We start from the raw sequence: 27558 nt of genomic DNA, 5'->3' as shown, positions 1-27558 counted from the left end.
AGCATTACTAAGTGGATTTAAATGTTGTATCTTTTGGTCTGTTCACATTTTTTCTCACTTGTTTTGTAAATGATGATGGCGCTATATCAAGCTGTTGGAGCAGATCTGTCCAGTCAGAAACACATTCCTTCTTTAGGGGTGTGTCAGTCAGATAAAAGACTTGTGCATGGGATGGTCTGGTGTTTCCTCACTCCTGTCTCCTCCAGGAGCCTCCTCAATCCTCATAGCAGACGTAAGACCACTGGAATGTCCTTAAAAGTGGTGGACCAGAGGAGTGAGGAACAATTAAATAATTTACTGGAAACCCTAGACAACTCTAACCTTACTGTATAAAATTATGTATAGATATTAAATATGGAGCTCCCAGCATCTCTGGTGCCAGGAGTTGTATTCATTTCAATGATATAATGACTTTCCCATTCCCAAACTGGATATTGACTTTTGTGGCACAATGATCGATTCTGAGCCTTTTATTATCCATTTGCCCGCTTTACTTGCCGCTTCTTTAAACTCATGTATATAACAGCAAAAGCCAAAGATTGCCTGTGTTAACAGAACATTGTAATATTGAGGTTCTCTGGAATTGCACACAAAGGCTGTTAGACATATTCAACTGTGTCTTCAAAGTCAAACTGTGTTCCTGTGTCCATAGCGCAACATGAAGCGGAATGGGAGTCGGGGCTGTGTGACAAGAAAGACTCGGTTCGGATCAAGAGAGCGGGACTGGCTGAAGGGAGATACCCAGCGGGGCTGTGTGTGTCTGTATGGGGGGACAGTGGAGGCCCAGCCACCAGCCTCTGGCCCCCAGGCCACGTCCACCCCTCAGACAGACCTGCAGCTGGTGCTCTGCTCCACCAGCACCACAGTGGAGGAGTTGTGTGCCCAGCGTGATAGACAGGGACTCTATGTTCAGCTGCATGGAGATCTGGTCAGGTAAATACACACTCATCTGAAGTTCTTGCAAGGTCGCACCTCGAACTGAAATTGTGCTTTGCTTGTTTTTATTCCCTTGTGAGTCAGTTTGTGTATTTATCTAGTTTTTCCTGAAATCCATAAATGCATTAGCTTTGTGGTTGTTGTGCTTAAATATGTGGTCATATCAGAAATAGTCAATTTCAACACTCCACACACTCCAAACCAAAGGATTCTCCTGTTAATTTGTCTTTTAAAGTATGTACCACCTTAAACCTTGAAGCAGTTGCTCGCCTCTTACCTTGAAGCCAACACTTACTGCAAGAGAACTTCAATTTAATAACAGTATGTCGGCATCAAGGCATCCATGTATTGCTTTCTACACTAGTTATTTTGTTGTACTCGCTGTCTTTCCCACTGTCTCTGGATAAACTGAGCTCCCGAAGCAGAGCCAACAACAAACCCAAGCAGCAACTGTGCCCCTGTGTTTACAAAATCCCAGTCACGAACACCTACAATGTGTGTGTGATTTGCCCAGGCTACACTGATGATTCTACACAACTAGGGAGCACATTGTCATTATTTCACATTTGCTGCATAATTTACCTGCCACCCAGAAGAGGGATGAAGCCAGTGGGTATCATTTGACTGAGATTAAACAGTTTCTTCCTGCATTGCCACAGGGGGTTGGGGGTTTATGGATTCATTAATCATATCTATGCATCAGCAGCAATGGTTGGCAACACATTTCATTGTAATATGTGTTATTGCAGCACAGTCTTGGCTGCAAAGATTTTGTTTGGAAATCATGTGACAAGGATTTCAGAGTCTCAGGAAATAATAATTGGATAATCTGCTCAGGATATTATTTGTTGAGACATATCTGAAGTGATGTTTGTACCATAGGACTTCTGCACCTTCTTAAACGAGATCAGTTTCCTTTTGATGTTGAACTGGACTTTCTTTGGCAAACTGTTTTTTGGAAAAACTCTTTTTGCAAAGCTAATGCTGGATCCTCTGTACTGTATCTGTGTTATGCAATGGGGTTAACATCACACCACCTCTGGTTTGTCTCATAGGAGGCTTGATTCTCCTGAGCGTCCTCTCCAGATGGTGTTTGACTATCTGAGTGCAATGGGCTACGCAGATCCTGTACGTGTGCAACGAGAGGCGGCAAACTCAGACCTCAGCTGTTTGATTCGCTTCTATAGTGGTGAGTACTGAACTGTCCTCAATCTTTTCCTTGACAGGTTTGACAGAGATCTAACCATGTCGGTGAGATCGAGTAACATTTGGATCACAATGGATTCTACGACCTTTTTTTAATTGTCTACATAACCAATCCAGGTAGAAATTGCATGTGAATGAAAGATGTGGTGATACCTTTCTGAAGGAAGTGTGTGAATGGCAGAAGCTTTGTTATAGCCTTAAAGAGGAGTGACCAGCCCTTGGTGCCTTTGGAGGCAGGCTGGATTTCTCCTGCAGCTGCCAACTTACTCCCATGAATACTCAACAGTCATTTAAACACCAAAATGCAACTGAAGTCAGTACAAATGTTAGTATGTGAGTAACATACATCATCAACATATGCAGGTTAGCATCTTTTAGCTCTGTCTGCTGGGAGTCATTGTTTCCAGTGGACACTTTAGTATAGACGATACATTGAAATTGTTTTAAAACTGACTTCATTGTCTTTCATCACAGCAATTGTTATCAAAGAAGATATGGAACATTGCGATGCTGCAGGTGTGTGTATACTGCTGAATCCTGTCCTCTTGAGCACAAACTGGGAGTGATTTGCACTTAACACTACTGTGTTATCTGTATCTCCACAACTACCAAGGCCAAGATCAGGGCGCAGGAATACATTGACCCTTAAATCATGGGAATATCCCATTCGCAAGTCACAAGAACTGCTCAGCATCTAGTCTAATCTTTATATACAGCTGCTAGTTTTCTGCCAAGCTGCATCAGCGGCGGCGGCTAAGGCGGCCATAATGTCATATAAAGCCGGTGATGTGGCCTGGGTATGTGTTTGTCTGACACATCATGGGTGTCCATGCTGTGACAAGGGCACAGTGGCTGTTTGCTGTCTGTTCTGCTAAGGGAGCAAAGCATTTGGCTTTCTTCTTCTGGTGTTATATATACTTAGAGAAGTATTTAGCATTAAACAAATACTATTAAAAAAAAGAGAGAAGGGAGGAAACCTATTAATTCTGTACATGTATCTGGCTTTATTACAGTTTTGCCTTACGGAGATATAATCTTAGTACTGAGCGCATGTCGATATAGTGAGTGTGATTTATAGACACAGCAGCAAATAGAAGCAAGATGGGAACATTATTGTATGATATACCTTGATTCTCTGAAGTAACTGCATGCATAAGTGTGCCCCTGTGTATGTTTCTGTGCTCCTAGCAGCTTATATTAGCATGAACTCATCTCCACATCCCTTCAAATCTGAGTTTGTGTACTTGTGGGGGGTGTAATGATCACTTACAGCAGCAGCATCGAAGGGTTTTCTGTCAGGGGTAAATGGTGAGTGATGTTCTGTAACGTGTCTCCACTTAATAAGTGACTTGTGCTCCTGCTGAGTCAGTGGAACTCCTGGTGTCCGGGGTTAGAACCGCAGGCATGCTGCTGTGCTGGAGAGATGGAGCAAACTGCAGCATCTCATAGCACTTACATGTCATTACTCCCACATTAAGATCAAACCCCTGCCTGCATTTCTATCCAGCCCTGCCACACATGATCAAGACAGTAATCTCAGCAGCTTTGTATAGAAATGGCATGAAATGGAAATATATTCCTCACAAATTTAATGACCAACTATTGCAAATGAATCATCTCTATGGTTCTTTTGATCATAAATTCAAACTACAGATTCACAGTCAGATCTGTTCAGATGGCCGATTTTGTCAGATGTGTCCCAAATATTGAACGTTTGTTTGAATGTTTTGATGTCACCCCAAGCCACAGATATCTGGGTTCACCTCTCTGTAGAAATTCTCCTGGCATGGTTGTGGATTCCCATGGACACAATTGCCTGTGTCTGTGGGTGGGAAGCTGGCAGAGGAATTTAGTCGTTGTTGTTGTTGTATCTGGTGCCTCCCCAAAAACATGGGTGGCTGGGACATGATGATTATAGGGAAATCGTCATAAATCATAGCTTCTCAAAGTCCACACCTCTATCTGGATCCAGCACATCATTCTGGCCAAGGCCACAAAGCCTGATGTGTCTAAAGGTAGTTAGTTTGAACAAATTCAATGTATTGTTAATGAGACTGCCTTGTTGAAGGTGTGTAGGTTTCATTTAAAAGTGAGAAGATGTTGAATACAGTTTTGTTATCTACTTACTTTTATTTATGACTTTGCATTTTGCTGGCATTGTTCTGGATCTCTGACCTCATGTTAAGTTCACAAGTGTGACCCTTTAACAAAAATGTAGATTATAGATTATGCAATTGTACATACATTTACTCGTGCATGTAAACATAATATGCATTATCCCTCTCCACTCACTCTCATAATAAGTAATGTACTGTATATTCAGTGAAAAATGGAATCCTATTAATTTGATTCATGAGAGTGTAGTGTTTATATGTGATTGTACTGACAAACTGATCTCGTTTTTTGCGGAAAGTGCACAATCTTGTAAATTAGCCATGGCCAAATTGAGGTTATTACCAGCCTTTATGTAGTGTAGAGTCTTCCTGACATGGTGTTTGTTTAGCTTTAGGATCTTAAGCTTGCTGTGGCCTCAGTCTTGTTCCTGGTTCTCATGTGTCCAGTGGAAGCAAAACTGTTGTTTGCCAACTGCTTTGCCAACTGAGAACTGGCTGGGTCTTAGTTACTATCAGTAGTCAGGCCACATTGGCTAGAGGGTGGCCAGGCTCCTTGGGAGACTTCCGGCCCTCTTTTGTCAACTCATGGGAAACAGGACCACTGACCCAGCATCTCTGGTCTTATGGCATTCTTGACAAGATGACAACTGTATTAACCATTTAGTGAGCTGTACAACTGTATCCACTATATTGGAGCTTCCCATGTATGCATGCAACAGGTTGTGTGTGGGTTTTGTTTTGTCCACCAACCATCCTGGATATGCTGTTTAAGATCCCTCAGTTACTATCAGCCTTGGGGAGTAATGGAAAACATATCACAGTGTTACATAATCAGGATACAAGAAAACTGTGTTCCATTACTGTTACAGAAAAGAATACAAAATCAGATTACTGATACGTTTAGTAAAATGGGGATTACCAGCAGGATTTCAATTTAGAATGAATGAATGATGCATCAAGCAGGACATTCAGTTCAGATATGAGCGGCATCCTGGTCACTGATCCTGTTCACTGATCTGTGAACTAATGAATGCTCTCTGCCGGGTCACTTCATATACCAGTCCATTCCCACAGACACCAACATGCTCATTTCCAATCAGAGAAATTGAAATATTAAACTATTATTCCACAATCTCCTATCTTGTGTGAATTGCATGTAAAAATGACATATGTCCTGTATAGTGTTAATGTAGTAGTTATGATAGAATATAACACTCAGACATGCAGTATGTGGTGAATAGGCCTTTTGTCATACACCAGTAAGCTCAAGGTAACCCAGGTTTTTAATTTCCTCCCACAGTGGAGATGTAGGTGGGCTGTGATGTTTTGTTAAAACACAATAACAGCCTTGTCCTCCCAGGTTCCTGCTCGTCTAATAGTGGTTGTCAGGGGTAATGGTCTGACTAAGCAGATGAAGAGAGAGGTGGGCCATCGGTAAAGGCTACATCCGCCACACAAACCATGATGTGGCATGCTGTATGATATTCTGCGTTGAATAGACTCAGAGACACAGTTTGCAGATCAAAGGCCATGCACTTCTCTTGTAGTTGCACGTGAATGTGTGTGTGTGTGCATTTGTGCACAGGCATACATTCCCATGAGAGTTTGATTCGTGGCCACAGAGTTTATGACCTTGTTTGTTCCCATGTCATGGGCGTGCTACCAATGTGATGTAATAGGTGATTTATTAAACTTTACTTCACTCTTATTTGTTTAGGGAACTCGAAGCGTCTCCACCCTCACACATACCTGCCTGCTGTGGTGCACAGCTGAGATAAAAACAAACATGGAGAAGGAAGTAAACATGACTAAATGCTGACTTAATAAAAGTGCTCCTCGTGAAAACAACTGCAGAGACCTGAGGGCCTGCGTTTCTCTGAGTCAGCCCGTGCAGCTGCGGCACTGAGCAGAGCCGCTGTCCAGCACTCGTCTGAGGGGCCCCGTTACATCTCTGCCTGTCGATGAGATCTGTTTTACATCTGCCCACAGTACACCTCAGGCCCTCTGCCACAGACTGAGCAGGAGTAAATAAATCACCTCAGTGCTGTTAGCTCACCTAATAACTTATTGATCTAGCTGGATTCATTTGACCCGGGGGAAATGAAAACAAAATGAACACAACATGATGACATAATCTATCTGAGGCACATTGTTTTTATTATTTATTCATAATAATCCTGAAGATCACAATAAACACAGACGGTTCTTGGTCAGCAGGGATATAGACGTCAGATTTCAGAGAAATATTAAAATTATAAGCAGAACCAGGCACCCACAGAGTTGTCTCAAGCAACAGATGATTTCACAGAAATGCCTTCCAATTGTTTTGCACCATTCTATCCATTTTCACAAACGGCTCTGGGTTGCAGAGGCAGCAGGCAGTTTCCATCTCTGACCATGTTCTCCAGCTCTTCCTGGGGATCCCAAGACATTCCAAGGCTAGATGCAATATATAAGCCCCCAGTGTGCCTGAACCTGACTCCTCCAATGTGAAGGAACAGCGATTGTTCTCCAAGCCTCCTCTTGATGTTCAAAGCACTGAGGTTTTCCCAAGTTTAAGTTAATGCTTTACTAATTGCTCTAGGGCTAAATTATCCTCTGCATTTCATACATCCTGACTATTAGGAGCAATCGGCAGCCATGTTGAGGTGCCCATGGATGAACTCCAGGTCTCTACCTGGGGCCAAGCAGCGGCAGACGCATTTACTCCTGTTTTTGATGTTGAAGTGAAATCAGAGCCCCCTCAGGAAACCCACACAGACATGGGGAGAACATGCACGCAAACAGGGCTGGTCCAAAGCTCTTATTACATTACATTTCTTATCTTATGTGTTCTTTCCGTATGCTTCAGTCTCCGTGTGACCTGGAAATCGTGCAGGCATTTAGCCAGCTATTTTTAAGGATGTTCCAAAATCTCTTATCTTTGACCATCGTATGTGGAAGTCAGCTGATCAGACAGCTGATCTGATGCAGTGAATTACACTAACACCATCTTAAATGAAACATGTTATTGGACAAGTTAGACCACTTTCTCAGGTTTAAAACTACTCCTATTATGTAAAGGTAAACGATAAAAGATCCATGAAACAAAACAATGAATGTACTTATCTTAGAAAAGATCTGTTAAATAAAACATATGAGTGTGAAAGTTCACTGATGAATGACTGAAGTGGACAATATATTTACACTATACTCTGATTGTGGCTCACATGTGAAAACTCGTCACTATGATCTTAAATTGTTGTCCGTCAGACTGAGGGCCTCAGTCCATGTGTCTTTTGCTTCATGGTTAGGGTTAGTGGGTGGGACTAAGATGTAAAGAAAAGACACAAGTTAGGGAAACACAGAAACAATTTAAGAGGCTCCCTATTTTATGGCCCTTTTTATGTGCCATCTCTTTGCCAAGATGTTCTTACCTTTGCAGTTAATGTTTATCTATCTTCCATCTGTGTTACCTGCAGTCTTTCTTATTTGATGTATTAACTGAATTGCATACATAAACCAGCTTAAGTTAAGTTTAAAGAAGAATTCTTATTGAAAGGAAAGGAGCACTGAGAGGAGGCATCTGGGTGGTGGGTTGAATTTGAAGTTGCTGCCAAAAAAAAAGAGCTTTCTGTTCTGAGTCGAATCAGACTGTGTTTCCGCCTCCACCGACCCCCTACTGCATGCTAACACAATCTATGCAATCTTGACCAAGCCAAATAAGCCCTTACTTGGAGCTTTGTGTCCACAGCTCACAACTGCCCTGACATGATGTAGTGGTCTGAAGCAGGGCAAGATGAGGAGCTACAGGCCAAAACTATTTCTTATGTAAATTCAGTGACTGTCACCTGATTATAAAAAGGAAGAACAGACAGATGTATGTTAAATATGGTTATAAGAGCTGGGTTTAAATAAGCTCAAGAGAACTTTTGGTCCAATTCAATTCAATCAGCCTTATTTATATAGTGCCAAATCACAACAGAGTTTATCTCTGGGCACTTCACATACAGAGCATTTAAATACACCCAACATTCCCCCACAAGCTAGCATTTGTCATCAGCGGGAGAAACCTCAGGCAGAACCGGGCTCTTGGTGGGCGGCCATCTGCCTTGAGAGAGAAAGGGTTGGGTTGAGAGAGGAAGAGAGAAGAGAAAGAGAAAGAGAAAGGAGAGAGAGACACAGAGAGAGAGACTCAGCAACAACAGCGACAGTACTAATGTAAATATGACAAATGATATTATTCTTATAACAGGACAGGGTCTTCATCTCTACAGGACAGGCTTCCACAAGAATCTGAGATGAGAGAGCACAGAAATCTCTGGGGAAGAAGTCAGTGAAATGCAGTAATGGTACATGGATTGCACAGATAGAGAGGGGAGGAGGAGAGAGGAGCTCAGTGCATCATGGGAAGTCCCCCAGCAGTCTAGGCCTATAGCAGCATTACCATGGGTTGTTCCAAGGCAAGCCTGGCCGGCCCTAACTATAAACTTTATCAAAAAGGAAAGTTCGAGAAGTTGTCTGCCCCCCGGATCTAATCTGAGAGATGGTTCCACAGGAGAGGAGCTCTTCCTCCCTTTCTATTTTTCTATTTTCTTTTTATGTTCTCCCATTGCATTTATGACTGAATTTTCAAGTCTACATCGAGGCCCAGATGTCATTATCCAGATAACATATCAGGATACAATGTGAGGTGGTGAAGGCACATTCATTTTACTGTTTGCTGCCTTTTTGTTCTTTTGCCATGTGGAGTGAGATCAGTGACCTATCACAGAATAGGTCTCAACAAGTCTCACATGCTTTCATCGGTGGAGATAAACTGCAGAGATAAGATGTTACACAATCGACTCTAATCTGTCAGTTACTGTGCGGATTGGCAGCTTCTCCAGGGACATTTCACAGGTTGATGATTATTTTACTGCAACCTCATGACCTCTCTTTGACCTGGCACCTCGGGACTCCTTTAGCTTGGATAGGAGAGTGTATCGGTAAAATCAAAATCTAATGTTGTTTCAATAAACCCCTCTGTAGTCAATGGAATTACGTATTTATCCTCAGTAGTATGGGATTAATTTGGTTGCCTTGCTGCTGAGGAGCCAGTGGTTGTTGGAGACAGAACAGAGATTTACCAGCTTGTATTGGACTTTGACTCTGCAAAAGACCTGTTTCCTTAGCAACTAATAGCCCCACAGACCTTGAGGGAGAGCATGTATGTTTTATGTAGAGAACTTAAATCTTTATGACTTGGACTTGTTTCATATTGTGTAAAGAGCCAATGATTGGTGATGATTGATGGATGATTGCATTGATATGAAAGAGCAAAAGGCAATATGTGACCTCTCTCACGTGCTATGTGCATGTATGGTCACACCTGAACTCAATTCATCAGCTATGCATTTCTCAGTTACAGTTGCGCCTCATAACTAAATTGTTAATCTACTTATTATTCATATTATTACTGAGAAATAAATTGGCTGTGTTGTGGACTTTATTTGACTTGGACTCCGTACAAATTAGCTGACTTAAACTTAAACTTAAGACTCAACTCAAAACTTCACGCACTCCCCAAACTAAAATAAAACTTCTATCAGCATGCAGAAGTTATGACCATGCTGGAGGGGATTTTGCCCTGTTTTATCCGCAATTAGGTAGCTAGACAGGTGGATAGACAGGAGACAGACATATGCGCACATAAGCCCCTTGCTGGAGGTAAAATGCTGTAAATAAAAATATTATGTTGACTTGAAAACATGACTTGGCCCCACCTCTGAAGTATAGTTATCAATATTTACAGTTTAATAAATAAAATGCGATTACAAACCACTCAGATGGGGACTGCAATGATGAGATGTGTAAAGTCAAAGTGAAGGTAACAGCAGGACAGAGTCGAACAGAAAGAGAGAGCAGATGTCCAATGAGAGCCTCAGCATAAGTTGGTTTGTAGAAAATGTAATAACAGAGGACAAGAGACTGAGGCAGCCTCCTCCAAGCTGCTGTTACCCTGAGTGTACTTGAAGCCTGGCAGAGACGCAGCACTGCAGCCTGCTATGTCCTTCAGCCTTGTCCAGCTAAGACTGCCTGCAGTGCAAGTCTGCATTATTTAATGCAAAGGAGTGACATTTAATTTGACAGAAGCCGCACTTATTCATCAATATGACTGATGCTTCTGGGTGAGGACAGAAGAGACCAAAGAAAGACAGAGAAATAACCTGACATATTGGGTTTTACCTGCTGTTCATGTCCGATCTGATACACTCAAAACCTTAAAGGGTTAATTTTCCTCCCCTCTGTGGCAAATTAAATGTTATGACCAGTATATCTGTGTGACCTCGTGTTCTGTAACCTTTCTGAGTAAAATGTTTGCTGTTAATCAATCTAATGTCTTAATCACAGGGGTGAGGGTGCTGGTGCATGATCTGACCAACATAATATGTGTTGTTTTTCATCCAGAGCGTCCGGTGAATGCAGACCAGCAGGAGCGGACCCTGCTGAAAGGCGTTTTCAGCGTCAGGAAGGGCAAGACGCAGCTGCACAAGTGGGCCGAGCGGCAAGTCATTCTCTGCGGAACCTGTCTGATCGTGGCCTCTGTCAAAGACTGCCTCACTGGGAAGATGCACATTCTGTCCCTGGTGGGGGGAAAGGTGAGAGGTCGGAGTAGCTGTCGTAGTAAGCTTCATCTGACTTTACACTACCCTCACATCTTTTTGCTCCGTCCTCTGGAAGTCTCCTAAATGTTATACTTTATCATGAAGCTGGAGAAACAGTAGTTTGTTTCAAAAAACTAGGTACAGTTTCAGATAAGCTTTAAGCTGTAACGCTGATGGGAATGTCTTAATTACATAGATTAATTTGTTTGACCAGGTGTTTTGTTGATGACAAAAGTCTATCAGAACCCTAGACTATGATGCTAGAAGGGAGATGAATTGGAAAACGGTAATATTGTTTAATTTATGTAGAGGACTAAATGCACCAATAGCATTCCAAGAATTTTAGATTTCTTACTCAGAAAGAAAATCGATTTTGCGCTGATGCAGCAGACACATCTCAAACCTTATGACCCTCAAAACCATATTTATAAACGTGTGGTGGCGTCTGAATAATGAAACTATATTTGCTGTCTCAATACATCTGCATGTTGTCTTTGTGTTAAGGTGGAGGAGGTGAAGAGGAGGCTGCATTGTCTGATGTTCAGCTCAGCCGGGTCACAGGCCCAGACTTATTTTGTCAATTTTGACACACTGGCAGACTACCAGCGATGGCATCGGCAGGCATCCAAAGTAAGCACGTTTTCTCCTGTCGCTTCTCTCAGCATTGTGTATGCCGTTTCCAGTCTTTTTGAATTTGAATAGAAGCCTAAGATGCTTGAAGGAAAGTTGCCTGTTGAGAAACCCGTCTGATTGCTTCTGATTGTATCTCGAGGATTAGGGAAATTATGACAAGCAACATCCCATTATACAAACAAATAACAAACAATAACTTCAGGTGACAATTCCTCAACCTAACGGGAACATGCTGTTGTTTGATGCTTCCAACAAAGAGATATTGTGAAGTCTCCCATAACAATGCTACTGTATTAAGGTGGTTGATGTCCCAGAATATTAACCATTATGTCATACCAGCTATTGCTGTCAGAACCAGCTATTGCTATATGGTCCTATATGACCACTGATGTGCTAATTTATGACTATTGTAGTGCAGCTCCTTCCTGTGGTCCTGTGGTCCACAGGCTGAACTGCCTGTGTGAAGAGATTCAGCCACTGAGGCTGATTCAGTTTAGAATCATCCATGAAAGAATAAGAGAAAATCCCATTAGCTGCCGATTCAGGATCTCTCTGACCACAATGGCATGGATTACTGGTTTAGAGTGGCCTTTTAATGCACACTGTTAGGGCAGTGATAATGATAGTGAAGAGTTTCTATGGCGACAGGGATGATGCCTGTAAAAGGTCTTTGGTGGATTTGGGCCAGTGTTAATGCTAGATAGAGTGTGAAAGTTAGTGTATTTTCAGTATATCTATATCTTCTTCGTGCCACTGTATGGTAAAGCAGCATTTCAACTGAAGCTACGGTTACTCAGGCTTCTCTACGTCTGTCCTAAGATTGTGGGAGTTCATTTCTCTTCCCCCTCAGAAGAACAGGTGCAAATTAGCAAAGGTGTATTAAAGTTCACATTTTGTCATACACTGTCATTTTCCCTAGAAACTAGACTGGAATCCACCGGTTGCAGTGGCTTGGGATTTATAATATGAAACCTCTTCTTTTTATGTTATGCCTTTTTAAATTGTCCTCTGTAGTTTGTCTGGTGACTCTGCTGCATTGCATCAACAAATTTAGATTTATTTTATTTTCTGACCTTGTTTAGGCGTCAATGTCGGACAGATTTCACCATTCTACTACCGATTCATATAATTTGCATGTGTTTGGACTGTGGCATAGGGCAAATTATGACACAATTGTTCCCTGGGTTCCCTCCCAGACCTCCCACCATCTTATTACAACAAAGCAACCATGATTTACAGTCAAAAGAAAGTCGGCTTGATTTACTGTGCAGTTATGTGAGGCAATAAATGTAAAAATAGTGATGTTATCACCATTCAGCAGGGGAGGAAACCCATGCCCACAACCTTCCTACTGTGAGGCAAACCAAACCACCAAGCCACCGTGCCGGCAAATTATATTATTTCCTTTATTATGTACAGCTCACGGCAGCCTATAGCCAGCTGTATTTAATTGTGGCCATGGCTCATCCAGCCTGCACTGCAGCAGTAGGGTGTGTGCATTGATTTCAGCATTTTAGCAAGATTACAGTAGCAATCAAGATATACAGCCGGTAATTCATAAAAAGGCATCATGCTAAATATGCAGCAATATAATTTCAGCTTATTCAAGAAGTTTCCCCCTATGTTAGTCAGCACACTGGTGTCCCATTACTGATTCATTGTTGTGAGAGCGTCTCAGGAAAAAGAGCTGCTGCATATTTAAGAAGCACTCTTTTAACTGCAATCTGTGGTGTCAAAGCTAAATGGACATGAACCTTTTATCCTCTACATTCTAATAGACAAGTGTGTCTGCATGTGCCAGCCCACGGGGTGTGGGGGTGTGAGAGAGTAACAGAGTACACAGGTTGGCAATTGAGGAAAAGAGATCAAAACCTTCAATTGAATAAACTGAAATCATCTGCGTCATGTCCACAGTCAGTACAAAACTATAATATGATACGTTTGCAATGAACTTTATGTATGGAACAGTGCAGAAAACTGACCCTCACTGTGTGTGTTTGTGTGTGTGTGTGTGTGTGTGTGTGTGTGTGTGTGTGTGTGTGTGTGTGTGTGTTTAGGTGGTGTCTCAAACAGTCAGCCTGGTTGATCTGTCCTGCTACAGTTTGGAAGCAGTGCCTGAGTATTTGTTTTACAGCCAGGATGTCACCCACCTCAACCTGCGACACAACTTCATGAGTCTGCAGGGGCCTGGAGGTCTGCTGAACCTCCCCAGGTAAACACACACACACACACACACACACACACACACACACACACACACACACACACACACACACACACACACACCAGCCCTTATGGATATGACTAGTATATGTAATTGTAGTAACATCAAGGAACATACAACATACAACAGGCAGCTATGGGAGTGAATTGATTTTTCATAATTTATTCATAACTTCTTTCCTGCCAAAAATGCAGCTGTTGCACCAATAACAGCACAAAACTCCCTCCCTAGTTTAATTTTCCACAATTATTAGGGTCTGTACGGCATTAAAATCCTGGAAAAGCTAAAGAATTTGAAAATGTTAAACCTGGAAATGTTCTGGATTTTGGGAATGTTTAATAAGGATTCATGAATTAATGAAATGTTTAATAACTGAATTTTCACAAGTCCCTAAATTCTGCTCTGTCTTTCTTTAGGTTTTCTCAGCTGAAGAGCCTGAACCTGTCTCACAATCGCTTGCGCGTATTCCCTGAGTGTGTGTGTGAGGTCCTCACCTTGACTGAACTCAACCTCTCGTGTAACAGCCTTTACACGGTCCCTGTACAGATAGGCAACCTTCAGAGGTGTGGAACAGAGATGCACATATACATACGTTAAATACACTATTAAGTCCAGCACAATCTGTAGATTCTTAAGTTACTCTTTCACTAGCAATTTCTTGTTTTTCCTTCAGTCTGCAGACTCTGTGTTTGGATGGAAATCACCTCAGCTCGCTTCCGGAAGAGCTGGGTGGCCTGTCCCAGCTCAACAGCCTGGGCCTCTCCTTCAACAACTTTTCCCTGATCCCTGCCATGCTGGATAGACTGAAAGCAGTGGAAAAGCTGGCCATGGCTGGGAACAGAGTTGAAACTCTCGAGTTGTCTAGTCTTGCCAGGATGAGCCACCTTAAAGTCATCGACCTCCGGTAAGACGTTTTTTGGGATTATATTTTTCATCTGACATGTACTGTATTTATAGAAATGATCAAATCTCCCCTGATGAGTAGAGCACAGTGGAGTCCTTGGGATCGATCAGAGATACAAACAGTTGTCTGTGTGTCTTTACACTTGCTTGGGCTTTGCCTGTCTCATCCTTTATGTCCTGCCCTCTCAGTGACTGTAAATCATCTGGAAAATAAAAGATCAAGTGGAGAATAATCCTGCAAATAATCCTGCTCATTCCATTTAACATGCTATTTGCTATATGAAGTTTGCATGTGCTCCCTTTGTTTGGGTTTCCTCTGGATCATCCCGTTCCCCAACCATCAAAACAATTTAACAATTAAAACAAGTTAATTCTGCTGTCATTGCCCTTGACCAAGGCCATAGACCTGGAGTTTGGTGGGTTCTTCTTAACTCTTTATCTCTCTTTCTCTTCCACTCTGTACCATTAGTAACAACCAGTAATAGTTGTTTTCTGGTTTTGCTCATTTAATGCAGCCTGAACGGGCTGCGTTTGGTGAAAAGTGAGAGCTTTGAGCCAGTGACCCAGGTTACGCAGCTGGACTTAAGGGACAACTGCCTGACCTCCTTAGACCTGAGCTCCATCTGCAACTTGGAGACACTGCACTGCCAGCGCAACCAGCTGGGGATGCTCACGCTCAGCGGATTTACGCTGCGCACGCTTCACGCCAGCAACAACTGTGAGTCAAATAGAGACCAAATCTTTAGTGGGGCATTATGTTCATAAACACACATGTGAGGATCCAGATGTTTGGCTGCTGATTGCCATGTCTCTACCCACAGGCCTTTCCACAGTCAGCATTTATCCGGTCCCGAGTCAGCTGACACACATGGACCTATCACAGTGAGTTCTGGCTATGTTTACAGCTTTATGAAAAGAGGAGCTGGGCTCTAAAAATAGCAGTTTGTTTTTTTGTTACAGATGTAATTACACAAGTAAATCCCAATGCATGTGCATTATTAAATAAGGGTGAGTAAATTGATTTACAATTGCGTAATCCAGGTCTGTTATTCAGATTAAGTTTACATCGATTTGAACCTTATTATGTTGTATACAAATCATTTTAAATTTAGATTTATTGTCCTAACCAAAGCATATTTGAAGCTTTAAGATGCAAGAAAATGTACTGTTGGACTGTACCTGAATGAATACAGATAGCTTTTGAAACCTAGCAACATCCTAATGACATTTCATGTGTCATATTCCTGTAGGTTGGTTTATTGACGTGGTACGATCATTTTATTGTTGGTCTTTGGTCACCAAGATCTTTTTCTTTTCCTTTGTCTCACAATCCTTATCTTTCAGACAAACCTTTATCTCACTGACTTTAAAGTTATAATGAGACATTTTTCCTCTCTGAACCAAATAAAATGACATTTGTATATAGTAATGGAAAGTGTCGGATACATTAAAGCAACTTCCACTATCAACTGAAAAACTATATATATGTATTTTTTTAATTGAGGTACAAATTGGAATAATTTCTGTGGTAATGTTTTACTGTATTTTATGGTCGAATAGCATAATGCCAACTCTGCTCATTGTGTGTATGTGTCTGTGTGTGTGTGTGTGTGTGTGTGGGTTGAGACAGGAACCTTTTGGAGTACCTACCTGACTGGGTGTGCGACAGCAGAAAAATGGAGATGCTGGACATCACGCAAAACCTCCTGCCTGAGCTTCCATCCAGGTCCGCATCAAGCCTAAACATTTATACTGCCCAAGTAGAGCTTCAGAAATGAGAGAAATGTCCCATAATACAATCATTAGCAGATGATAACAGATGATTACAGCTTCTCTTTATCAATTAACACAAAAAATTCAAAAATGACATTTAATCAGTATAAATTCTAGGTGATATTTGATTGATTGCCCCACATGTGTTAGTGATCAGTATATGTGATTGATAAGCTCACGCAGTTGTTTAAGGGTATTTTGTCAACCATTGTCTTTTGTGTATCTTTGGGCTATTTGGAAAGGAAAAAAAAGCTTTTTAGCCTAGTCACGATTATTTGACAACACAATTAACATATTTACATATATAGAGAGATTTTCGTTCAGCTTACAAAGGGAGACTACATTGTCATGATCTTTGCCTCTTTTGTTATTCTGTCCATTTTTCTCGTACTAATCCGGTCTGCTTACCTCCTCCTCTGGCCTCTAACAGACTGCTCAACAGCTTGAGTTTAAGAAAACTGCTGGCAGGCAGAAATCGTTTGCAGAGAGTGCCTGACCTACTGGACCATGTCCCTCTGGAAGCCCTCGACCTCCAGCACAACAAGATAACTGAGCTCCCTGAGAGTCTGTTCTACAAGGCCTTAAAGTAAGAATCCCTCCTCACCTCATCCTTCTCTTCTATCCGGCCTCAGAGCTGTTTATGCTTTTGCTTTAGCCCTTATAGCAGTAAAAGCCTGCAGTCCTTTCACTGTTTGGTTGACTTGACAGTTACTGTACATGCGTTTATTGTTTTGGGGATAAAGTGTGAAATGGTTGCATGGATTCAAACCCATATTGTAACCTGAGCTTCCTGTTTCCTGTGTGGTAAATCACTCAACACCTATTAACAGTTGAAGCGCTCTAATGTACTTCGCTGTCTCTAACCCTAAAACATAATGGCTGTGGCTACTTAGTGCCTGATGGGTTTCTCAATATGTTTTTAAGAGCTGTGCAGTATTACTTTATTTCAGACCTTAATGGCTTATCAAGGAAAAGAAATTAAGTCAGAGGCTGTTGGAATAACAACACGGCTGTAGTGATTGGGTTCTTAACTATTCACAACAGCCATGCCAGCCATCCAGTCAAGCTAAATCCTTTTGGAGACTGAGAACCAGGCAGTGACAGCTCAGCCATTGTGTTATGTTTAATAATATCCAGGGTTTCTACTGTCATGAAAATCTTGGAATAGTAATGGAATTCGAAAATAGTCTTCCAGCCAAACCGTTGCAGTTGTAGCCAACTATGTAATAAGTACTTTGTTGTTGAAATCAGATTTCTGTGTTTTTTGGAATTACAATGCAAATTTCTTATATCTCCCTCACAGCCTAAAGTATTTGAACGTTTCTGCCAATGCACTGGAAAGTATTCCTCCCAGCAGCCAATCAGAGGAGAACCTCAGCACACTCCAGGAACTTTACCTGACAGGGAACTGCTTGAATGAAAACTGTGGTGCACTATTGGTGGGACATCAGAACCTGCGAGTGCTCCACATCGCCTACAACCAGCTCCTCTCCTTCCCTGCCAGGTGTGTGTTTAGTTGTGGTTGCAGCTGATTGTTTTATGATTATCTGAATCAGGTATTACATTTTTACAATGCTGCATTTACAGCTTGGTTTAGTTTAGTTCCAAAAAAGATTCCAAGTGAACCAACATTTATTGAAAAGCATGAAAAAAACAGGAAGAAGTAAATTAGTTACTTATTGGATGGATCAAAAAAGGAATTGACCAAACCGCGTAGATCATTCTAGAAATTTGTAAGGTTACTGATCTAGTTGTTTACTGGTGTTTCTTCTATTGTCTTTACATGTCATCAGTAAGCTGAGTAAACTGGAACAGCTGGAAGAGCTAAATCTTAGTGGCAACAAGCTGAAGACGATCCCCTCCACTGTGTCCAGCTGTAAGAGACTGCACACCCTCTTAGCACACTCCAACCAAATTACCATTTTCCCGGAGATCCTCAACCTGCCGGAGATCAAGGTCAGACTTGTTTTGCTTTTATATCCAGGGTGTGTACGAAAGCAGTTCCGCCTGTTTCAGTTTTGTGTGTTTGTCTGCAGCTGGTAGACCTGAGCTGTAATGAGCTGACTGAGATCCAGCTGCCAGATGCTCTGCCTGCCACCCTGCAGGAACTGGATCTCACAGGCAATAGTAGCCTAATGCTGGAGCACAAAACCCTCAACCTGTTCAGGTGAGCCACTATAAGCCCCTTTCACACCTTCCACTAGAAATGATATCAGTATTCGCATATGTAGTTAGGATAATTGCATTTACGCTTTGCACAAGTTTAAGACATGTTAACATGTTCTTGATACCTGGATGCTTCCTGTGTTGTGATTGGATTCAGTAGATGGTTTCATATGGTGTTGAAGTTCATCCTTGCTCTTTGCTCTCTAGACGATCTTAATCCATTTTTAATAACACTTTATGCAAAGGCTGTCCCTGCCCAAGCCCTCAATTTATTGAACTCTATCAGCATATAATGAGGTTGTACCAAAAGAGTGCCTCTAAAAAATTACATTTCGTCGCCTCTTAAAGCCTTTTTCAGGTATCTGGATAAGGTTTCTGAATAAAGATTTTGTACTGAAGTTACAGGTACATTATTATTATTATTATTATTATTATTATTATTATTATTATTATTATTTATTTAATACATGTAATAGAAGAATTTGAAAACTTTTTATACATTCTTCATACACATTCACATACACATATAGTATATATATATATATATATATATATATATATATACAATATGGGTAATGTGTGGCCACTTTGATGTGCTCATGTTACCGTTTATGGCTACTTATGTAACAATGTTTCATACTTGCTGTGCACATCATATCAGATAACTTCAACTTTAACAAGAACATTGACCGACTCCAGGGATAGTAATGTCTCGAGCTGCTGTGTATAAATGCATATAATCATCATGTGACACCCACATAAAACAGATTATAGTTTATTGTGGTGTTTGGACCGTACAGATGATGTCAGAAGGGTGCAACCTCAGGTGAGTAGGATGTTCAGGGCACCGTCCTCTCTCTCCTCGGAGCAGAAACAAACCCTATCAGAGCAACCATCAAATATATCCCTGTGATTGACAGCTCTGTTAGAAACTAGGATCAGATCAGGAAAATATTCAACCTTCCAGAAGCTAGTGCTCTGAGCCCAGCTGCCCTCCCTCCAGCACAGACAGACCAAGCCCTTTGGTTCATGGAAAACAAAGGGAATTGCAGCTGTAGAAAGGTTGGATTATGACAGTTGGGACAGATATTAAGGGTCTTCTATCTTGGTTTATTAACTTTTTCCAAGAATCTCTAAACCCTCCAATACAACATTTCAAGGAGTTATGGGGGAAAGACCCTGAAATAGAGATTTCTATGGACACCTGGACTGGACTTCTTTGTTACTGTTTGTCTTAAACAAACATTTAAAACATTTCCAAGTACATTTGTTCACTGGGAAACCTTCCACTGCATTCCTTGATCTCTTCCTGGTCCTTTTTTAGTCACATCACCACCCTGAAGTTGGACCAGAAATCCACCACAACAGCAGGAGACTCACAGAGCGCCTCCAGCCCATGGAACCATGGTTACTCTGAAATGAGCGGCCAAAGGAACAAGTGAGGAAGTGTTTTTGTGTGTTAGTATAGAGAATCTCAGTTACTTGAGGCAGTGTTTAAACTAACTGACAACTAAAGCTGAATACAATACAATAATCACAACTATACACAAACATAGACAGATCAAGGACTTCACAGTGAGAAACTAGGGCTTTAGCAGCTTTTAAAAAATGGATTAATGTACTGATGTAGAAGTCTGAGTATCCATTTGTAGTAGCCCTTTAGTCTGTTGAATGGAACACTGAACAGATCCATGGACTCCTCTACATGAAATTCAAGGAAATTTAATCTTAGACAACTGAGATGCCTAAGATTCAGTCTGTCAGAACTGAAGAAGCCTTTGGAATGAGAGGTGAAACGTCTTCAAGCCTTTCCTAGCAAGTACAGTTGTCTAAGATGAACTTTCTTTGGACACCATGACCTGGATGACTGACAGCCTTCTTAAGGGTACATTCAAGTGCCAAGGTGCATCTTTGTTGACACGTCCAGGGTCCCACACAGAGGCGTCTTTTATTAGCTTTCACCCCTCGCAGTTCTGCTTCTGTGGAGCTGCATTGTCACATGCTGAAGTATGTATGAGCTGTATGCATGAGCAGCTAATGGATGTGTGTTGTGGGGGGGCAGGTTGTGTGTGTCTGTGCTGGCAGTAGATCAATTTGGAGATGGTGCTGAAGCGTGTTACGGTATCTTCGATGGAGACCGCAACGAGGAAGTGCCTCGGCTGCTGCAGTGCACCATGGGAGATGTGCTCTGTGAAGAACTACAGCACTCCACTGTGGACAATGTGTACATGTGCAACACTTTCCTTACCTCACACAGGTAAGACTGATGATTACTCTCTGTATTTGTAAGATAAAACCAACAAACTGATGCTTTGTCTGCAGATTTGATTGTACTTTTGTGTGCGACAGGAAACTGGGTGTGGCTGGACAGAAGCTGGGTGCCTCAGCCTTACTGTGCTATATCCACCACGAGCCTTCGGACCCAGGAGGCTGCTTCAGTCTTACTGTGGCTAATGTGGGCAGCTGCCAAGCAGTGCTGTGCCGAGACGGCCAGCCTGTTGCTCTCTCCAAGGTTTTTAGCCTGGAGAACTGCACCGAGGAGATGGAGAGAGTTAAACTTAGTAAAGCCATTATTACCGAGGTAATGTATAACTCATATGTATGCTATGTTCTTAGAGCTTTGTCTTCAGAAATACTGTATGTTAATTGTGAAATTACATTTGATGCCTCTGTTTTACAGGATAACAAGGTGAGTGGAGTGACATGCTGCTCTCGCCTGCTGGGATGCTCCTATCTCTCTCCCTGGGTTATTCCCAAGCCTTGGGTGCACACCGAGCCCCTCTGTAACCGGGATGAGTTCTTGATCCTAGGGAACCGAGCGCTGTTTGAACACATCTCCTATCAGGAGGCTGTCAGCACTGTTCAGGCTGTGGGAGATCAGCGTGCTGCTGCAAAGAAGCTGTGCTCACTGGCCCAGAGCTACGGCTGCAAAGACAATATTGGGGCTGTGGTGGTCTCCCTGCTAACTGGTGAGGACAGTTGTACCTGTGATCCACCAACCTCCACTGTCGAGCCTCGGGGGCCCCCTCCAGCCCCAGTTCCTGTCTCTGTGACTCCAGGTCCTACTGACACAGCTACACTTTCATCCAGCAGTGGTGTTGTCTCTGAATTCAGCAGCGAGACATCAGCCTCAGAGGTTGGCAGCGAGGCTGGGTCTACCGCCTCAGACGAGCACCCGTCGTCAGGATCTGCACCCCGACCAGAGAGACGCTGCAGTCTGCACCCTGCTACTACACTGTGTGGAATTATAATGCCAGGCTCAACCGGGACAGGAACACACACAGGCCTGTTCCAGCGACAGCTCTCATGTGCAACATTCTCAAGTAACCAATCTGACAATGGCCTGGACAGTGACGATGAAGCACCCCTAGAGGGCGTAATATCCAATGGCAGTAAGCTGGAAGTAGAGGTAGACATTCACTGTTGTGCTTTCCAGCTACGGTCAGGGGCCCCAGAGAGCCCAAAAGACTTGAAACTTGAGAAGCAGGGCTCTCACTATTCCAGTGGGAAAATGCGTCGGCAGAACAGCGTGGTGGTGTCTGCAACAAACGGCTGCCTGCTGGCTGTTTGTGGCAGAGAGATCGCTGACCTCAAGAAGTCGCCTTCCACCTCCAGCCTGTTTGGGAAGAAGCTACCCAATGGCTCTGTGGTAGCCCCTGAGGACAGTCATAACATCATTGAGGTGGCCCTGGAAGCACCTAAGAAAAAATCAGGCTACTTCACTGCCCCAGCCCAGCAGGACCCAGAGGACCAATTGATTGTGCCCCCCAGTCTGGAGCAGGAAGTCCGGGAGCAGCTCAGAGGCCAAAACCCTCTAGTCTCAGGTCCCTCAGCACCATTCACACCTCTTTCAATTAGAGATCCTGTATGGGATCATCCACACCCTCCTGCCTTTACCCACAACCCTACTCCCATTCTACAGCAGGAGGTCTATGATACCGCCCTCTAAAAGGGGGCACAGCACAGCGCCATCTGGGGCAATTCTGTGATAACGCCGTTCCACGGCAGCAGAGTTTTCTCATTCGTGTGGGATATGCCAGTTCAAGTTGCCATTGAGATGTTTGGTTAAGCCAAGAGAAATGTGTGGGTCCCTGACGATGGGTACTGCGCCATAAATGTGAGGTACCAACCAGTATCCAAGAGGAGGAAGATTGTTATTGATGTAATGTGGTGTTGAAAATGATGGCTGACTATCAGAGACCAGGGCGAGCCTGATCTGAAATGGAATACCTCATGCCGAACATGTCAGCAACATTTCCCTTTACTCGGAAAGTCAAGCAATCTAGAGGGTCTGATTGGGATCCTGTTGAGAAACATCCTTTGTAATCTCTGGGATCTCTCCGGGGGCTCCGTGGTCTCTCAGGTCCTGGAGAGAAGCCCGATAACTGAAACTTGAAAAAGTGCCTAATGCAGACAACTCAGCCAAGAGCACCCTGGTTTCCTGGCTGTGTTTGGGAATGAGAGCCTGTTAGTATGAAGGAGGGACAAGAGACACAGCCGACGGTCTCCTCCTCTTCTGCAGCTCCAAGAAGGAAATCAAAAGTAGGATAATTGCTCGTAAGGCACATAGAATTAGATGAAGTAAAGACATAACTGCTTTTACATGTCCAGAAAAGTTATTTTTCAACATTCCCATATGATATGTGTAGAATCATGTAAAGAGTAAATAAATGATATACACACTTTAGTAACCATCCATGACTAGTAGCCAAAGGGAATGGCCTGCTTGAGTTGCTGACATCAAGATGGAGAGAAGTGAAGTCAGAGGGAGCAATGCATTTCAAACAGCTATCAGAGGGTATAAAAGCTAGATCAAAACTCAACTCATTCAACTGTACAGAGCTGATGCCATGTAGAATTTATTATAATCTGTGATACGGCAAACAACTGGTCATAATCATTTTGTTTTGATTCAGTTACATCATGGTCACTTGGTATTCTGGAATGTTTTCACTTCATTTGTCCAAACAGTACCTGTTTATGTATAAATTTGCAGTATATTATCAAGAGGTAATAGATACAGTATGTGTATACACCACAGGTGAGGAGCTTAGACCTATTGACTTTACATCGTCTAAAAAGACTTGCAACTCAACTTTGAGTTTGACAATGCTGACTTGTGACTCTTGCCTTTTGACTCAAAAAAAGTGATACCTTCCACATACAAAGATTTAAAATTCCTTTTGTGTCAAATTACATATACATATATCTAAACTGGACAGTATACTCAATTTCAGGAAATTCATTATGCATTATGAGTTGCAGAAATGTGACAAAATGATGATTCAACTAAAACTCTCAAAATACATAAACAAGCTATTAGCTGGAAAGCAGACTGGGCAGAAAGGCAACAATATCAAAAAAGAAAGGCAAATATTTTAAATAGCTTAACAGGCAAATGTCAAAATAGATAACCAAGAGAAACAATGGCTTGAGTGCGAGACAAAGGTAGGAGTTTAATTACAGAGGAGGCAGAGGAGAAGCAGGTGTGGCGGCAGGAGGAGGAGGAGGATGTTTTAGGGACTCACAGTTCAAAGGTTAGGACTTGGGACTTGCTGGTCTTGATTTGAGACTTGACTTTGGACTTGAGTGCCAATACTTGTGACTCACTTGTGACTTTCACAACAATGACCTGGTTCCACCTCTGGTACATACTGTGTGTAATGAAATATATCCAATATCTAATTTATCTTAACCTTTGAGGCTGCTACATGTTAAGATTTGTACGCCATTGACTCCTGTGGTTGGATCCAGTTGTGTTTTCTGTTTTCTTCAGTCAGAAACACTTAAACAGATGTCTGATAGGTCTTTACTCCTTTGTGCATGCATGAAATTGACTAGAATCCTATCTTGTAAATCTACTATGCCAAAAACACAGATTACATATAGTAGATCTACAGACGATGGGGAGTAGTCAGCTTCAGACATCCGCAAAAGAGCACAGATGTATTTTGTTCACCATAGTCCTCGCAGCCGTTGCCGCCTGAAGTCCATAATGTATGTCAACTTTTCATGTGTCATAGCTATAAAGCGGGTTTTTGGGGTGTATGTGTATCAATGTGGGACTGACTTACATTTTGCAGTGTTGGTCCTCTCTTTGAGAGCGCAAGCGAGGGCACACACACACTAGATTGTCAGTAAAAAGTATGTACTTCATAACTCAGATTTACTCTTTAACCCACCCAATTGTGATCCATAGAAAAACATTTGTAGTGAAGTTGTTAAGGCTCTTGTTGATATAGGATGGGTAAAGTGGGAGAAGTCAAAGATGGCGAGAAATGCTCTTGACAATGAGGCAGACACTGCAAGAGTGCTGCATCTTTATTCCCATACAGTGTTCTGATCTCAGAAACACATTCTTTGATTTCAGTTTTAAGAAATGACATTATTATTTGAATTTTCAGGAAAATACTGTGCAACATGACCAACCTCAGTTCTCTGTTCCCTGCTCCCCCACCTTGTGCCAAAAGAAACAAGCAGTTCTGCTCTGTGGTGGTTTTAAGAAAGCCAAACTCATGTTAGTGATTATTACATTAGATGAATAGCTTTGGTTGCCACTTAAAATCTGTAGTGGTCCAGTTTTAGGCATATTGTAGTTGTTGGACTATTCCGTGTTCCCTTGTAGCCTTAATGCAACACAGTATTACTGTTTCATCCCCTGCCTGTCCTGGGTTTCTCTCTGTGGTCTCCTGTTGGGATGTTTGTTCCTCTTCATCCTCACTTTGCTCCACGTGAATGAGTGATAAATCAGTTTGAAGCCTTAATTGGGTCTAAACCTTTTCTCAGTGTTTTTAAGACAAAAGCATAGGACATAGAAACAATGATATTTAGACTGTATGTGTATTTTAGTTCCGTAGAAAAGATTTGATCAACTTACTGTGCTGGGATTGTTGATGTTTGGCTCAGCCCAACATATCATCTAAAATGTGAGAATACAGTAATGAGAAGATTAATTAATGTAATGACAATATTATGCATTTATGTACAATCATTGTTTATTGTTTTGTTCTATTCATGTTCAGATTTAGATTTATGGTAACATTTAGATGCACCCCTACCTCTGTGACATCCTGTGTGATCCCACCCAGGGAGACACGTTCAAAATTGAAAAAAAGTATTGGCTGATTTAAATCCCTTACAAATGTAACTGATGTTAAAATATAAATCAACATCAGAACCATAACAATTTAGATTAGCTTATAAATTAATATTATTTAATAAAAATACAATATTTAACTTACTTTTAGTGTTTAAAATACTTAATAGTGGCCCCTACTGGCTAGAAATTAAATTGTTTCTTTTCCATTCCATGCATAGTATCCAGTATTTATGCGCTATTGCACCTTTTTAAATTAATTGATCGAGAACCTTATATAATTTCTTTTGTCACCTTGAAATTCCTTCATAATAATGACATCACTGGCGTCACTGGCGTGTAAATGATAACCATTAGGTTCTCAATCATAACCAGTCCCTCCAGCTTTTTCTGATTCCATGATCACATCAAAGAACATCACATTGTCAAAATCTAACTCAAGTGGAAGGGGTGATGTGTAGCCCGTGTCGGTCGTGTAAAACAAGTGAAGAAATTGGGATGTAGTTTCATTTCAGTTCATTTAAATGTTGGTAACATGCAAAGGCAAAGGAGTACAGTTCCTTTTTGTGTCTTTATTCACATATTACAAACCGAGAGTATGAAGTGGAGACCAGCTGGGTGTAAAAGGTGCACACTTGTCTCTGTGTGCACTCTCAATAGGGCACAGAAGTGTAAAAGTTGTTGATTTATGGAAAAAATTGCCACAAATTTCAGCAAATTGCTACAGCAAAGTCAGCGATCTTGATAGCAAAAAACACTAAATTGTCGGAGGGGCTGCATAACACAGATTTTCTTGGAAACTACATTTTTGTTTTCAGTTGCTGCACTGGTCACATTTTTGTGCTGTCTGATAAGATAAAGCTGGTGGTGAAAGGAAGGAAAGCCCTCCTGTGGTTCTGACTGTGGCCACACTGTCACGGTCAGAAGCCAAAATGACTTCATGCATCTTGCCTGAATGCATGTGTGAGGAGGCGTATCAACTATGTGATACAGGAGAAAAAGCTATAAGACAGAGGAGTGTGATGTACACAACTGATCTTTTCAGATTTTTAGGTGGTGAACCTAAAAAAAGGGTTTGTCTTTAGCTACTTTGAAGAGTTTTCTGTGAAGTGTATTTTAAATTGACAGTATTCGCAACAGAAGTTGGGAATTCCCTCCTACGAATATGCAAGTGTCATCTGTAGATATGGATTTCATAGCTGGATTTTCCATAATCCTAACCTGCTGTTTCTCAAGATGTATGATGATGATGAAATGATTTTTTAACTGATGATGGTTTGTATGACTGTGTGTCAGGGCATGTAGAAGTGTGTGTATGTTTGTCTGTTTGTGTGTGTGTGCGTGTATCTTAATTTCTTTGGCTCATGTGTTTTGGTTGTTGCATAGTCTTACTAGTTTGGTCTCAGTCTGTCAATTCAGTAAACATTGCACTGCTCATGCTCTTCAACTCCTCCAGTGCAACAGCAACATGATGTAGGTCACAATTTTATATTGAAAGACCCTTAGCCAAGTGTACTGTTAATTTCTATTCATATGTATGTTCATGGTCTGTGTCTGTCTGCTGGTTGTAAAAAAGTGTTCATCCACTGTACACATTTTCAACACAAAATATATTTTATTAATGAATCAGTAGACAAATCAATGTATGTATGTACATATATACATACATACAGTATGGATGTGTACATATATAGTGTATGCCTACTATATATGTACAGCAAGAGGGAGCACAGAGTACAGTGAAGTAGAATAAGAACTCCCTATAGTTCTTTAGTGGAGGGGGTTCAGCATAACGCTCATACTGTCATACTATACTAATATGCACCAAAAACAGAGATGACGTGCATTTGAGTTGCTGCTGCGCCAGTGTGTCTACAATGC

General features: G+C 41.8%; 1 protein-coding gene across 1 annotated transcript; it reads left to right on the top strand.

Annotated features, from left to right (window-relative positions):
• The first annotated feature begins 656 nt into the window (after positions 1-656).
• phlpp2 (PH domain and leucine rich repeat protein phosphatase 2) lies at positions 657-27486 on the top strand. The gene is made up of 18 exons (XM_076156156.1): positions 657-933; positions 1992-2125; positions 10686-10876; positions 11387-11512; positions 13573-13727; positions 14156-14302; positions 14413-14643; positions 15158-15360; positions 15464-15524; positions 16273-16368; positions 16846-17001; positions 17719-17919; positions 18209-18371; positions 18452-18582; positions 19906-20019; positions 20644-20838; positions 20931-21162; positions 21262-27486. Exons 1-18 carry the CDS (start codon positions 659-661, stop codon positions 22528-22530), a joined length of 4080 nt encoding a protein of 1359 aa, XP_076012271.1. The 5' UTR covers positions 657-658; the 3' UTR covers positions 22531-27486.
• The last annotated feature ends 72 nt before the right edge of the window (positions 27487-27558 follow it).

This window comes from Genypterus blacodes, unplaced genomic scaffold, assembly GCF_046128005.1.
Source record: "Genypterus blacodes isolate CSIRO-AG114 ecotype Tasmania unplaced genomic scaffold, CSIRO-AGI_Gbla_v1 ptg000067l_1, whole genome shotgun sequence".
In the NCBI taxonomy this organism is placed as follows: Eukaryota; Metazoa; Chordata; class Actinopteri; order Ophidiiformes; family Ophidiidae; genus Genypterus; species Genypterus blacodes.
The sequence above is the reverse complement of the archived record's forward strand: the minus strand, read 5'-3'. Positions and strand labels throughout refer to the sequence as shown.